The sequence below is a fragment of the Orycteropus afer genome, unplaced genomic scaffold (assembly GCF_000298275.1).
Source record: "Orycteropus afer afer isolate SDZICR_OR568_19922 unplaced genomic scaffold, OryAfe1.0 scaffold00132, whole genome shotgun sequence".
In the NCBI taxonomy this organism is placed as follows: Eukaryota; Metazoa; Chordata; class Mammalia; order Tubulidentata; family Orycteropodidae; genus Orycteropus; species Orycteropus afer.
The window spans coordinates 3,208,278-3,225,125 of NW_006921719.1; the positions used below are offsets into that span (position 1 = coordinate 3,208,278).

The 16,848-nt window shown below is 36.5% G+C and overlaps 1 protein-coding gene across 1 annotated transcript in view; it reads left to right on the forward strand.

Annotated features, from left to right (window-relative positions):
• The window catches only part of SAXO2 (stabilizer of axonemal microtubules 2), a 38,494-nt gene extending 23,538 nt beyond the window's left edge, over positions 1 to 14,956 (forward strand). Inside the window, exons 3-4 of the mRNA XM_042781552.1 lie at positions 3,258 to 3,460; positions 14,013 to 14,956. Coding sequence (XP_042637486.1) covers positions 3,258 to 3,460; positions 14,013 to 14,956 — 1,147 coding nt within the window. The remainder of the gene's footprint in view (positions 1 to 3,257; positions 3,461 to 14,012) is intronic.
• The last annotated feature ends 1,892 nt before the right edge of the window (positions 14,957 to 16,848 follow it).

A 16,848-nucleotide genomic window follows, 5' to 3' on the forward strand; every position in this document is an offset into this window, starting at 1 on the left:
TGTACCAAATATGAGTGATCAACATGGTGGCATTGAAGAAGAGGAAGACATAGAGAGGCACATGGCAGGCACAGACAACAAAGATGAACCCTTTTGCACATACAGTAATGTGTTTTCAGTGAAGGCAAACATGGGTATACAGGTGGATAGATGGGTGTACAGGCTGAACTATTAGGTATGTCTATGAAGTGGGGAGTGTACTCAAGACCCTGTATAGGATTGACATAATGATCCTATAAGTGTATTTGTATGATCTGACATCCCAGGTGTATAGTAGAGCTGACAAGGGGACAAGGTTGTAGTCACTTCATGGTCACAGCCAGCTACCAAGAGGGACCGAGTAGTTAAACCTGTGGGCTTGGGATCATAGTCACAGGGGACATCTAGCTCAATTGGCAAAACATACTACACAAAACATTGTTCCAGCTCCTACTTTGGTGAGTAGTGACTGGGTTCTTAAAAGCTTGCAAGCAGCCATCTAGATGCAATGATGGGTCTCTTCTTGCCCAGAGCAAAGAAGAATGAAGAAAACCAAAGATTCATGGAAACAATTAGTCCTACTGACTGGTACACCATGCAATCTACACCCTATACAACTATGAGACCAGAAGAACTAGATGGTGCCCAGTTACCACTGTCAACCACTCAGAGGGGAATCTGTGGAGAAGATCCTGGATAGAGAGGGAGAACAATGTGGAACAAAACTCGAAATCATTTGGGGATAAAAAAAGGGGGATCAGGTTTGCTGGTCTGATAGAGCCTGGTGGAACCACTGAGACTATGGCCCCTAGCTGCCCTTCAGGTTTGGAATTGAACCCACACCTGTGGCTTCCAGCCAAACAAAAGACAGGTATATGAGTTGAACATTTACCTTGGAGAGAACAATCATGGGAGAAAGAAGGGCTGTTTATGCACAGGGAGACTGCTCAGGGGGCAGGAGTGCATGGAGGGTTGGACACAGGGAAGATAAGAGTGTCGGGAGGGAGTGTGAGGGGAGCTGTTTCATTGTGGTCAATGTCATGAGACAAAGTATATGTGAACTGCTGTATGGAAAGTGCATTTGCTCTGTAAATTTTCACCCAAATCACACACACACACACACACACAAAAAAAAAAAATTGATATCAGGATCAGAAGAAGACTCATTAACAACCTAGGATATGCTGATGACACAACCTTCCTTGCTAGAAGTGAAGATGACTTGAAACACTTATTGATGAAGTGCAAAGACTATAGCCTTTCAATATGGATTATCCCTCAAAATAAAGAAAAGAAAAATCCTCACAACTGCACCAATGAGCAAAAGCATGATATATGGAGAAAAGATTGAAGTTGTCAAAGATTTCATTTTACTTGGATCCACAATCAACTCCCAAAGAAGCAACAGTCAATCAAATGACACATTGCACTAGGCATATCTGCAAAAGACCTCTTTAACATGGTAAAGAGCAAAGATGTCTCTTTGAAGACTAAGATATGCCTGACTCAAGCCTTGACATTTTCAGTCACCTCATATGCATGTGAGAGCTGGACAATGAATAATGAAGAGCAAAGAAGAATTGGTGCACGTGAATTGTGGTATTGATGAATATGGTATATACCGTGGGCTTTCAGAAGAACAAACAAATCTGTCTTAGAAGATGGACAGCCAGAATGCTCAGTAGAAGTGAGAATGACCAGACTTTGTCTCACCTACTTTGGTCATGTTTTCAGAAGGGACCAGTCTGGAGAAGGATATCATGCTTAGTAAAGTAGAGGATCAGTGAAGAACAGAAAGACCCTCAACTAGGTGGATTGACACAGTGGCAGCAATGAGAGCCTCAAGCATAACAATGATGGTGAAAATGGTGAGAGACTGGGCAGTATTTTGTTCTGGTGTACGTAGAGTCTCTATTAGTCAGAATGAACTCCATGGCACCTAACAACTAGATTTAATGGCTGAGTAGAAAAGAATGATGCTATGTGGAGACCTAGAAGAAATAATCAGAGGGAGGAAGAGAGTATTTCTTGGAAATAGTGGGAGTCAGCAGTAATGTTAATTAGTGCTTGAGAGGTCAAATAAAATGAGGATTAAAAATGCCTGAAGGACTTAATTACATGGAAGTTATTGTGAACTAATTTGCTGTATTTGAGAAGTTACATTGCAAGAAGTTAAATTGAAGTGTGTTGAAGAAGGAATAGGAGGCGAGGAAATAGAATCAACAAATATATGAAGTTAGGTTGCAAATAGGAAAAGAGGTTTAGTGAGTTGTTGTTTGTATGTGTGCTATATACAAATATATGCAGAAAATAGTGATTAATACAAGATAGTTTAAATTATTTGTAAAATGAGTAACATAGCCAAAACCGTCTAAAACAAAAAGCAATATATGAAGACTTGGGGTAATGATACTAATAGTGAACATACTACTCTTACTATGTACCAAAACCTTTCTAAGTTGTGTGCATGTGTCCAGCTAATCCTTAAAACAACCCTATGAGGTAGATGATATTCTTGTTCCATTTACATATGAGGATACTGAGGCATATAGTGGTTAACAAACTTGTCCAAGATCATATACATAGTGAGTAATAAAGCTAGGATTTGGTCCCACATGAGCCTGAGTCAGTCACTCCGCCAGATTGCCTCAGTGTGTGCAATACTACCTCTGACACATTGTGTTATATAATGGCCAAGACAGCTGGATTACCATGTGATTGCCATCCATGCCAAGTACTCCTGGGAGATCCAAGCATAAGTAAGAGTCATATCCATTTTACAGATGTGATTTATGTCTGAAGGCCAGAGTTGCTGATTATTTAATAATGAGCAGGAAGGCAGCATGACTTCAATTTGAAGAAAGTGTGTCTGAATAGTATACATGAATTTTTAACAAGATAAATAAAGATTTTGATGAAGTAAACCCTAAGAACATATTTCAGAAATTTTCAGGTTCATCAAACCACCTGAGATTTCTTTCCAAGTAATCCTCAATTACTTGAGGATTTTATTTACTTAATATCCAATTAACTGAGGAGGCATTGTAATTATGCCTTGAAAACTAAGATTTGTGACATACTTACTTTTCTTAAGATGTTTAATCACTGAATAAAATCTTATAAGGGAATTCATTTATTTTTTTCAGGTAATATATCAACTATCACTAATATTGTCTCATATTATGAAGTAAAAAAAATCTTGAATTTTTTAATACTGCATTGAAATAATTAGAAATAAAAGAACCCTTGAGGCTATGTTTCAAATTTATATATTTCAGGTCGGATTATCGTCCTTATGAAATAGTCAAACAGCCTCGCCATGTACCAGAAGAGTATAAGCCAAAACATGGGGAGATTGATCTTGGTACTACCTATAAACGGGATTTTAATTCTTACAAAGTGCAGCCTGTGGTAATAGTCCGGCCTTTGGAAAGACGACAAGTTACAAAAGGAAAGTTGGACACTGTCCCAACCTACAAAGGTAACAAGGTGTTTCAAAAATGAAGGAACCAAAATTAAAACCTACCTTTGACATCTAATATCGAATCATCATTTTGGTGTGTTGCTAAATTTAGCTCCCATATCTTGGAGAAAAAACTTTTTTTTTGGTCAAAATAGTATTGTATAGTAAAAAAAAAGACCATTTGCTTGACTGAGAACTAAGAGACCTGGATTATTATCTAACTTCAACCACTTACTAGTTTTATCTAGCTAAAAACATATAAAAATAAAGGATACCATTAAACAAGCATTATATCACATTTTCACATTATGTCACATTTAGTTGACACTGTCCTTCTCCCCCATGCCTGAATGAGTTGAAACTCCACTCAGAGTACTGATGTCTTTGTGAAGATGAAATAAGTAGCATCCCTCTTATCCTATCAAGTTCACAACCAATTGATGAGGCAAAAGAATGAACAAATAAGGATCCAAAATATAAACATATATATATATATGTATATATATTTATATATAAACATATAAAGAATAATTACCTTTATATTTGTAAAGTTAGGAGCTATGGTTGCACTGTGATTAAAGCATTGGCTGTTGACCAGAGGGTTGGCAGTTCAAACCCACCAGCTGCTCTGCAGAAGAAAGATGAGGCAGCCTATTTCTATAAAGATTTACAGCCTTGGAAAGCCTATAGGGGTTGCTATAACTTGGAATCGACTTGATGGTAGTGGGTTTGGTTTATTGATAAAGATTATGGTGGAGGATAAAGCTTATATCTCCAGATTTTAGGTCATAAAACAACAGGCTGTGTTTCATCATTCTATGTGATGATTGTACTGTCTACTTGAGGACAGGGAGGTATGTACTTAAAGGACAGGTTTATAGCTGAAGAGAAGTCAAAGTGAAAACAGACTATCCCTGAGAATTACAGGACAGAGGAAAGGGATAGAGGGGATGTGATAAAGAAAATGCCTGCAAGATGTAAGCAGGACAACATTTAGATTCTAGAGACACAGTTTAACAAAACTAACCAAAAAACCAGACTCACTGCCATGGAGTCAATTCCGACTCCCAGCAACCTCCACTGGGTTTCTGAGGTGGTAAATCTTTACAGAAGTAGATTGCCCCATCTTCCGTCCACAGAGTGGCTGGCAGGTTTGAACCACTAACCTTCTAATTAGCAGTCAAATGCCTTAGCCACTGTGCCACCAGAGCTCCTTGAAATGAAATGGAACTAAAGGCTCCTGTTTATCTGTCACCAGCAGCGTCAGCTTAGGAATTCATTCATATTAAAATGTAAATGATGAAAATAGATCAGTATTTGATTTGATCAATGAAGAAATATGTATGTTTTAGGGACACATCTGCTCTGTCCTAGGCACTGTAGGAAATACAGAGATCTATACTGAAACATGGTAGAAACCTTACAGTCATGTTTAAAAAGAAGCAATAATAGCATGAAAAATGAAATAGCCATGCAATAGGAGTCCTAATTCACTAGAAAATTTGTATAACAATTAGTACTATAGAAATTTAGACTGGAGAGCCATCCATAGAGATTAGTGAGTACTGAATATAGATAGAAGGAATAATGATGGGGCAAAACAAGCAAGAGCATCAAACCAGAAGAATAAAAGTATTATTCAGTGGACATGGTGAGGACCACAGAATTTCAGGGATGAAAGATAGGGATATAATTTGATAAATATCATCACATTATGAAGAGCTGTGATTGCCAGACTGAGAAGCTTGACATTTTTCTTGTAGCCACAAAATTTTTTTGAAACGTCTGTGGCAAGATAGGATATAGTATGTAGCAGAAAGTCATTATCCTCATGGATAATGTAACTAAAAAAGGTGTACAATTTTAAATGTTAAAATCTCATTTTCAATCACATCGGACAGCTGTGGAAGCAAAGAAGTAAAATTCTAGAGAAGGAAGAGTCTGTCCTAGGTAAGCAGAAGTAGGCAATCATTTAGTTTCTGGGAGAATTTGTCAAGTTTAGTCCCAAACTGAAGGAGCTCTGGTCGTGTGGTTAAGACAATCGGCTGCTAACCAAAAGGCTGATGTTTGGAACACAGCAGCCGCTCTGCAGAAGAAAGATGAGGCAGTCTGCTTCCATAAAGATTCACAGGCTTGGAAATAACAATGGGAGTCACTATGAGTCAGAATCAACTCTATGGCAGTGAGTTTGGTTCTCTTTTGGAGTCGTAGCCTGCGAATCGGGCTTGGCATAAGCAGAGGGACTGTACGAGGGGAAAGAGAACCCAGTAAAACATTTGACATGTGGGCTGGTATGACAAATTGGAACCTTGGAGAGTTCTAAATGCATGACTGGTTTTCCTTGTGGAGGGTGTGGTTGGCTGCGAGACTGGCCCTGAAGAATTCCACAGAAATATGCTATGGTCTCACTTGGGAGTAAGTGCTTAGGACACAAAATCCCACTAGAATGCGGTTCTTGCCACAAACATACAAGAAGTCTTGCCTGCGAGACATTTGAGACCAGAGGAAGACTATCTAACTAAAGGTACCATTAAGTATTGACCTAGCTCAATTCCTGATTGGGTTGAGGAGACTTGCTCCACATCCTATATGCCTAACATAGGAAAGAGAACATTGTTTTTTGTTGAAAATAACATTGATTTTATTTTAGTTTCTTTGATTCTTTTATATGCAATATCCAGCATGTAGTAAAACATTCTGAGACCTATGAAGAAGCAGGAAATATATGAAAAAATAATGGCCAGGAAGTTTCCAGAATTAATGGGAGAATCAGTCCACAGATTCAAGAAGCACAACAAACCCCAAAATAGATGAACACAAAGAAAACCACATCTAAGAAATTGTCTTAAAAGTTCTGAAAACCAGGTAAAAATAAATTCTTAAAACTGGTCAAAGAAAAAAGTATATTGACACCTGATTTTTCAACAGAAACTGGAATCTACACTGACATCGTTAAAGAACTGGAGAAAAAAATAACTAGCATTTTAAATCCAATAAACCTAGAATTCTATATCTAGTGAAAATATTCTTCAAAAATTAAGGCAATAAAAACATGTTTTTAAGACACACAAAAGCTGAGATTGTCACCAGCGGATCCACACTGCAAAAACTTGTAAAGAAAGTTCTTCAAGCTGAAATTTTTCTGAGACCAGATAGAAATATGAAATACAGGAAGCTCACCAGAAAAGGTAAATATAAGTGATGATTGGCTTCTTAGCTTTGATGGTGCAGTGCTTAAGCACTCAGCTGCTAATCAAAAAAGTCAGCAGTTTGAAGCCACCAGCCAGTCTATGGAAGAAAGATGTGACAGTGTGTTTCTGTAAGAATACAGCCTTGAAAACCTCTTAGGACAGTTCTACTCTATCCTATAGGGTAGGTATGAATCAGAATTGACTCAAAAGCAATAGGTTTGTTTTTGTTTATTTGGTATTGGCTTCTTAAAGTTGCAGTAACTATGTTATATGGTTTATATAAGTGTAAAATGTTACAACAAAAGCACAAAAGGTAGGAGGGTATAAATGGAATTAAACTGTTATAAGTTTCTTTTATCTCTCTGGAAATAATATCAATTTAAGGTAGACTGATCCAAGAATTAGACTGATTCAAAGAGTCTGTAATAAGTCAAGAATGCATTTTTTAATTCTAAAATTAAAATTATAACAAAAATGCTAATATAGGAGAAAAATGGAATAATGAAATTACTCTTTATTCATTTAAAAGAAGTAAGCAAATAAGGAATAAGGTGTCAAAGAATATATGAGATAAATGAAAAATAAACAGCTAGATGGTCAGCTTAAACCCAATTAGATCATTAATTACATTAAATGTAGATGGATTATATCTTACAATTAAACTCAAAGATTGATCCTTCATACATTAAAAAAGTTAACATAATGTACAAATCTTTATGATAATAATTTTAAACTTTAGATAAAATGGGCAGATTCTTTGAAAAAGACAATTTACCAAAACTGACTGAAGAAGAAATAAAAAGTCAGAATAGCCTTATATCTGTTAAAGTAATTGAATCAATAATTTAAAATCTTACCATAAAGAAAGTTCCAGGATTTCCAGCTTCTGAATAGGATTTAGATAACAGGAAAGAACATTTTTCTCAAAAACTCAAATAATCTACAAAATCATAAATTTCTAACAACTAGCTTGAAATCTAAGCAAAAACGAGTTGAGATAGCACATTAGCATGAGGGGAAAACATAGCCAGTTTCTAAATCCAAGTATGGAATAATGTATGGCTAGGGAGTTCCAGACACAGAAGAGTTCACAAGCACTAACAGACTCTTCTCTTCAGATATCCACTAGATGGTTATCAGACAGATTGGGTCTCTAGAAAGCTAGAGACCAGAAAATGCTTGCTGGAATGGTGCAGGCAATGGAAGAGAAGGGTGGCCACTGTTGCAGAAGCTTTATTTGGATGCTTCTAACCTATAGAACAAAAGTACTAATTCAGTGCAGGAGGGACAGCACCCTTTCACCCCCAATGCATAGATTAAGATCTGTTACAGCTAGGGGAAAGGAAAAAGAGAAACAACAACCCTGAGAAGAAACAAGTAATTGTATTTGGTCCAACCATTAGTAGTGCCCTACATCAAGGAGAATGTTAGGAACACTGAGAGAGCATCCAATACTTGTATATAGGACAGCCTAAGACTAAAGCTGGTCCAGGGCAACAGAAAAACTACCCCCATGCATACATCTACCAGCACTAGTTTACCAAGGACCAAATAACGAGCAACGACAGTTCACCACCACTGAAGGTGGGGCAAGATTACAAATAGACACATTCTCTGAGGTACAAGTGCAAAGAGAAGGCTTAAAGATGAGGATGGAGCAGAAACTCAGAAAATTCCTCCAGCAAACAATCCCTCACCCTAAACACAAGATAATGCCAAAGGAATTTGAAGCTGGAGATGTGTTGAAGGTGAACAACAACAAAAACCAAATACTGGTAAGACTGATTCAATCCTGCTCACTAAAGGCTTAGGAGAAGAAGATGAATATACATCTCTAGATATAAATATTATTTATCTAATGTCATATACACAATGTCCAACATTCAACCATAAATTGTTAGTTATAAAATATGAAGGAAGGAAAAGACCAACTCAAAACCAGATTCAGAGATGATTTGGAAGTATAAGATAGGGAATTTTTTAAAACTCGTTATGTTAAAAGCTCAAATGGAAACATACATGAACAGATGGAGAATTTCAGCAGAGAGATGGAAACTATATGAAAGTAAATGAAAATGCTAGAAGTAACACACCCACACATATACACACACCCATGTCATAAATGGACTTACCAGTAGATGCAACATAGCCAGGGGAAAGAAAATCATTGAAAGTCAATAGAAATTGCCTAAACATAAACACAAAGAGAAAAAAAAAAACAGTGAAAAGCCAAAAAAAAAAAAAACAAAACAGTACAGAGCATCCAAAGCTGTGGGAAACATATAGATCTAACATCTGTATATTTGGAATCCTAGAAGAAAAGAGCAAGTTTGAATTGTTTAAAGATATTATGGGAAATAATTTTCCAAAACAACAACAGGCATTAAACTACAGATCCAAGATGTTCAATGATACTTCAAGCAGGATAAATTTTTAAAAAGAAAAAAAAGGAAGAAAAACATCACCTAGAAACACTATATTCAAACTTCTTCTGAAAATTAAAAATAAAATTCTTTAAGGCAGCAAGAGGAAAATAAGACATATATATACAAGAAGAAAGAAAAAAAATGCAGAGACATTCTGTCAGAAACTAGGCCAGAAGATAGTTGAGTGACATATTTAAAATGTTGGTGTGGGAGAAGGGGAGAAAACATGTCAAACCAGATTTATTCCCCAGCAGAAATATCTGTCATAAACACGTGAAAACCATGTTCAACAAGTAAAACTGAAAGATTTCATTATCAGTAGACCTTCACTACAAGAAATTTTAAAGAACATTTTTGAAGCAGAAGGAATAATATGATACCAGACAGAGTCTTGTTCAACAGAAAGAAATAAAGAGCTCCAGAAATAGTTAAAATGAAGGTTAAAAAACCTAACCAAACTAAGGAGCTGTGGCAGTGCAGTGCCTACGGCATAAAATGAAGGGTGATTCCAATCCACCAGCCACTCCCCGGGAGGAAGATTAGGCGATCTACTTCCATAGTGATACCACCTCGGAAACCCCAAAAGGGGTCTCTGTGAGTCAGATCCAACTCGACGGCAGTGGATTTCGTTTTTCTGGTTAGATAAAAAATGGTAGTAATACACTGTGGGTTTATAGCATGTGTAAAAGTTAAAAATATTAACACCAATAGTGTTAAGAGGGGGTACAGGAATTGGAAGTATACTGTTGTAAGGTTCTAAAACCGTGTATGAATCAGGATATTATATGAAGATTGTTGTTGTTGTTGTTATGTGCCGTCGAGTCAGCCCCGACTCATAGTGACCCCTCCTTGGGTTTCCGAGGCAGTATCACTACGGAAGTAGGATTGCCCAACCTTCCTTCCAAGGAGTGGCTGGTGGGTTTGAACCACCAGCCGTCTGGTTAGCAGGTCTTAGCCACTATGCTACCAGAGCTCCCAATATGAAGATAGACTGTGATTAATTAAAGATATGCATTGTAAACTTTAGGGCAGAGGTCGGCAAACTATGGCCTTTGGAGTAAATCTGACCATCCATTTTTTTTGTAAGTAACTTTTTATTGAAACACAGCCAGACACAGTCATTTATTATATTGTCAATGGCTGCTTTCACACTACAGCCTCAGAGCTGAGTAGTTAGAATGGAAAGCACATGGCCCACAAAGCCTAAAATATTTAGTATCTGACCCTGCAGAGAAAGTCTGCCAAACCCTCACTAGGGCAACCATTTAGAGATAAATAAATAAATAAATAAACAAGAAATGTAATCTAATTACATGTGGGATTAATAGAGGACAGAGAAATTTTTAGGACAGTGAAACTATACTGCATGATACTGTAGTAGTGGACATATGACATGCATTTGTCAAAACTCATAGGACTGTACAAAAAGATTGGATGCTGATATAAATTATGTGCTTTAGTTAATAATGTACCAATATTGCTACTTTTGACAAATATACCACATAAATGCAAGATTTAATAATAGAAGAAATAGTGTGTGGAGGAGAGAGGAGGTATAAAGGAACCCTGTACTTTCTGTAAAATTTTTCTATAAACTTAAAATTTCTTAAATTTTTTAAGTTGAGTATCAATCAGTGAATCTGTAAACAGAAAAACAATATAGAAAATCAATAAAAGATAATAAAGTTGATAAATTCTAACCAGACTGACCAAGAAGAGAGAGAGAAAATGAAGGATGGGACATCACAGACTTTACAGAAACTTGTTTTACATAGTTGTTTCTTCTTTTCCCTTTTCCTTATTTTTTATGATTTCACAGGTTTCTATTCATTCTATTTTTACCTCAGGAAGGAAAATATTAAAATACATACATTTAGGAGATAAAAATGAACAAAATTTGAAAACTGCTTGAAAGGGGGACAAGGAAGGAATGAGAGAGAGAAGTTGACTGGGTGGAATCTTTGCCTTAGCTCCCAAATGCATAATGGGAAATGTTTTGTTGAGGATGGTGTGGTATATTAATTTCTGGGGAAGCTGAGTCTGAGTTTGGGCATGTTAAGTTTCAGTTTAGCTGTGACACATACAAAGAGATATTTAGTAGGAAGATAGATTTGTGAGTTTGGTGCTTGAATGCAGATCTAGGGAGGAGATTCAAGTTTGGACCCATCAGCTTATAGTTAGTAACGAAAGCCATAGGAGTGGCTTGACTTTGTAAAAAAAAAACATTCCGAATATTTGGTACTTCTAGGCACCACAGGGAACAGAATCCAAAGGAAAAAAAACTAGTCTAAACAAATCAGGACATCGGGACAAATTGTTCTCAAAGAAGCTCACTAGATGAAAGTAGGTGAAGGAACTGTGCATACAAAAATGTTCATGGTAAGCAAAACTCATAGACTTAACATTGTTCCAAAGAGAGCAGACTTCCTAATGAGATTTTAGTGGCTAGAAATCAGAAGACTGATTTGAGGAAACTATACAGTTAATATTGGAGCTGCAAGATTATGAGACTACATTATCAGAGATGGAGTGGTATTGTGTATATGTGTATGTGTTTTTCCCCATAAGTGTCATAAGACACTAAAAATGGATGATATTAATAAAGACTACAATGTTTGAATGGTATTGATAAAATGTTATTAATAAATATTCTGGGCTTATGAGTTCAGGTAGATTTGTAGGGGGGAAATAAAATTTTTGCAATTATCTGGATATTTATGCTAATATATGCTGTCAAACATTGTCTCTCAGTTTCCAAATTCTCACTTCCTTTTTGAAAACCTAATCTGGTCTGATGTGGAAGAAATCGTCTCTCCTGTTTCATTCTTCTCATAAAAGGAATGTCTTTTCCACTTAGTCATTTTGGCAGCATGACTGTATGATTGTGTGGAACTAAAGACCTGGAATGATATCTATGATTTCCTTTACCAAAAACCAAACTCACAGCCATCGAGTCAGTCCCAACTCATGGTGACACCTTCCTTGAGTTTCTGAGGCAGTATCTCTATGGAAGTGGATTACCCAGTCTTCCTTCTGAGGAGTGACTGGTGGGTTTGAACCACCAGCCATCTGGTTAGCAGTCAAACACCTTAAACACTACGCCACCAGAGCTCCTATGATTTCCTTTAGTTGTTGTGAAATAGTCTTATAATTTGAGACTTTAAATTGCAAAGAACAGAGATTCGTTCATGGTACCTCAAGAAAAAAACATTTGTGGTAAATCCAGATGAACTGGAAATGGAAAGCTATTGGGTACAGAGGAAACTTGAGGGAAGAGCTAATCTCTCAGTCTCTCCATCTCTCCCATGAGCTGCAGACTTTCTCTCACAGCGCATTCACTTCCTTTTACATATCTCCTCTGATTGTCAATCTAGTAACTGGCTCTTCTGTTCCCTCACAAGTTATTGCTATGAATATAACCAGCTTGCCATAACTCTCCCTCTCTTTCTTGGCATCCTTTTAGATTCTTCTCCCACTTTTATCTGGCTCTTTATTTTAAATTTTGGTTCACAACAACAGGTATTTGTTTGACCTAACTTATTTTTTGTTGCCTGTTGTTTCATAGCTCTGTGCTAATCTACAGAATGGCTGCTCTTGGGTTAGGTGCCCATTCTCATCCAAACATCAGTAGCTTGAGGTAGGAGTAGTCATTTAGTCCAAAACTTGGCCATCTTGGCACAAATATTTATAGGTGAGGCATTTTTCTCTTGGAAGGAGGTATCCACATAATAATCTTTTGAGTTTTGGCCTTTCCAGTAGCATTGCATACACTTTAGTCCAGATTCTAAAACTTTATATTGTGTGACAAACTTCTAGCTTTTAAAATTTAATTTTTGGTGTTTAGAAATATTTTGGGTTAAAAATCTATAGATTTTCCAGTTTAATGCCTTTCTTATCTAGAGCTGTTTAAAATATAAGCACTTCAATTTTCCATCTATGGTCTAGTAAGCTTTAGGAAGCAGGCTTGAGGTATTTAAATTTTAAATCTCAGATCTTAGCTCTGATGTTCACTTCTAAATTTTACATACAATTTTTAATACTCTTGAAAGCACTCAGTTCAGGCTCCTGGCCTCTGTTGTTGTTGTTGTTATGTGCTGTCAAGTCAGACCCGACTCATAGTGACCCCTCCTTGGTTTCCAAGGCAGTATCACTACGGAAGTAGATTGCCCAACCTTCCTTCCGAGGAGTGGCTGGTGGGTTTGAATCACAGTCAAGTGCCTTAACACTATGCTCCCAGAGCTCCTAGATAGTCCTTTATCTGTTGGAATTGACCCAAAGCCCATTTCACAAGGAGAAGAAGTTAGTCATGGATCTTTATGGAATAGTACAAGTTATCCTGTGTTTTTGCTTAGGGAGTCTTGTAGGAGTGTAATGGAGTGGAAATTTTCTCTCTTTTGAAGCGTCCCTCCAAAGCAAGAAATAATCCTGACATTACTTTTGCCCACAAATCACGGCCTTTGATTTGAGTCCAGATACCCCGGTTTCATGGTTTATCTTAGCCTTAAATTAGTGAAAATTCCCACTGGTTCTTTTAAATCCCAAGTTAAGGAGCACAACAATAATCTCTTTTTTTTTTTCATTTTTTTTTTTTTACATTATTATTTTAAGAGCTTGTTTTACATTCAACATTATATGTACATTTAGTTTCAAGAATAATCTCTTAATCTCTGTCCTCACCCCAAACTCTGTCCTTTTGGCTCTCAAAAACAATCAACAATCAGGAATCAGATGGATCTAGAAGTGGAAAGTTATGTGTGTTAAAGTTGGGAGGTAGAGGAAAGTGGAAAAAACAAAAACAAATCTGAGGGCAATTAGACAAACTTCCTTTCTGATGCTAACATTCAGAATGTAAAGGAAATGAATGTTTAGCAATGTGAGCAGTAATGTATGATTTTTAGAAGATGATTTCTTCAGTATTTAATTTTATTTATTATTATTTTTTAAATTTTCAAGATGATTATAGAGCTTGGGACATTCAGAAAAGTGAACTTTATAAACCAGAAGAAACTTATCATCCCCCTACTGTGAAATTTGGAAATTCAACTACATTTCAAGATGACTACATTCCTCAGGAGATAAAGCCTAGGCAAAGCTTTAAACCCTCTTTTTTGGTCAAACGTTCTACAACCCCTTTTAATGGTGACACAAGTCATCGCCTTGATTATGTACCACATCAGCTAGAAATCAAGTTTGCAAGGCCAAAAGAAGTTTACAAGCCAACCAGCAAACCTTTTGAGGATCTCACAACTCACCACAATGACTTTCAGGGTCTTGTTGGTGAAACTGCAAAAATCTGCAAACCTGCCGACAATAGAGTGGCCCAGAATGCTCAGTTTTCAGGAAGCACTGAATTCCAAGAAAGTTTTCAACCATGGGAAATCCCACCACCTGTCGTCAAGAAAGTACCAGAGTATGTCCCACCTACAGGTACTATGCAGTTAAGCAGCACAAGTCATCTTGACTATGTTCCGCATGAGGCCAACCGTGTTGTTCCTATTAGACCAGCTTCTCATAGAAGAAATAACAGATTTCCTTTCCAAGGCAAAAGCACCACAAAGGAAGATTTTCCAGCATGGGAAAGTTGTCGTCAAGGAATTATTAAGAGACAGCAGCAGATTCCCAATCCATCTGGGAAATTTGATGGTTTGAGCACTTTTAGATCTCACTATGTGCCACATGAACTGATTCCCACAGAGAGTTGCAAACCTTTAAATATTGCTCTTACGAGTTCTATTCCATTTGATGGTGTAACCATGTATTCCATAGAGTACACACCAAAGAAACAAGAAATCTGCCCAGCTAGCTATCCTTCTCCTCCAGGTTATGTATTTGAAAATACAGATTCCCAAGGTCATAAATACTTTCGCAGGATCACCCCTGCAGTGAAGGCCTTCTAATCATCCAATTGTAATTAAAAGGAAGCTAGCTATCAAGATGGTGGCTTTCCGAGGGCAAAAGCAATTTTTACAGTGGAAAAAAACTTAGATAACAAGTGAATCATTTTTCATATTTTTCAACAATAAAATTGGAAAATTTATTGTAGGAAATCAGAATCTTAAAATCTATTTTATTTATCTTTTAACCAAGATTATTCTTTAATATGCATTTTTAAAAACTGAGTGATTTTAGTATCTGACATGCTGTTGGATAGCTTGTCCCCAATCTTATTTTTATATTTCTGTTTATAATTATGGCAATTATAGGATTATTCACATACCCATTTTCATTTGTCCAGTACATTAGGACTATCAAGAACACCACTGGAAGTAGTATATGGACTCCTCTTCTAAGACAATGCTGTTCATTTTTCTCATACTCCAAGGCATCTATACAGTGCACACTGAATGAAGTTTTGGCTTGTGGTGTTAGAGACTGCTGTATTGCTCCTCACTGTGTTCAAGTTAGCAAGCAGCATTGTGGTGTGAAAGGAAAGGTTGGGAATCAGAGGACTTGAGTTCAAGTTTATTACTGCAGTTTCTATTTGTGCCACCAAAGGCAAATGACTCATCTCTCTGAACCTCTTTATGTCTTCATTCGTAAAGGGATATCTGCTCTGCCTACCAACCTTACTAAAAGTTTGTTTTGAGCATCAGATCATATAATATATTTTAATCCATAAAGTAAAAGTTCTAATGTAAGGGATTGTTAATAAGTCATCTAATCTTTTTTTGTACCCATTTTTTTCCTTTTTCAAATTAGGATAATTGCCTGCTGAATACTCACTTTCTGGTCTGCATCAAGGATTGTTAACTAACTTAGTTTTCTTTGAGCTTATGAGTAGCATGCATTTCTGGGAGGAGTGTTCCCCCCTAAAGCTTCAGAACTACCCAAGAAATTGTTACAGGAAATGGAGAGATTGAATTGGGGTGAATAACATGGTTTGAATGACAGTATTTGCAGAAAGAAAAAAGTATTTGGTCACATACATTTAAAAACAGCTGACAGCTATCATTGCCATGCCTAGATTCACTGTGCCGGCATGGGTCATAATCACCTCATACTACTCTTTTAGTGTGAAAATAAGTGCTAACAAGGAAAGACAAAATGATGTTATAAAGAACATACTGCATTTATAGTACTAAAAATTTCCCAATGAATTAGACTTTTACTGGATGTTTTTCCTTTCATAAATAATTGATTGTGTTGTGAAAGGATATGATTTATTGTGTTATAAAGTGAATTTTAGGCTCTTTTATAGCTTTTAAATTGTTTCAAAATAGAGACAATTGAAGAGAAGTATAATATTTGTTTAAAATGTTTTAATTATTAAATAATTTGTTCTTATTTACATGTGCATGTGTTAGTGAAAAGTATATGTGGAATTTTATATCTCTGTACATTATTGAAACAATAAAAGGGATGAATTTTCATTAAATAATTTTTGTACCCAATTTTCTCTGGAAAATAGAACATTATAATAATGTCTGTTTAGATTTACTAGCTATACATAATGAAATAACATTAGTTTTTGTTGTTGTTGTTGCTGTCTTTGTTATCTTTGTTGCTATAACAGAAATACCACAAGTGCCTGGCTTTAACAAACATAAATTTATTCTCTCAAGTTTAGGAGGTTAGATGTCTGAATTCAGGGTTCTAGCTCTAGGAGAAGCCTTTCTCTCTCTGTCAGCTCTGGAGGAAGGTCTTTGTCTCCTTTCAACATCTGGGAGCCCAGTGTTTCTTGGAGATCTACATGTGCCTTGGAATCAATCTTCCCCTGGATCTAGGAGGTTCTTAGCAAAGGGACCCTGGATCCAAAGGATGTGCTCTGCTCCTGGCTCTTTTTTCTTGA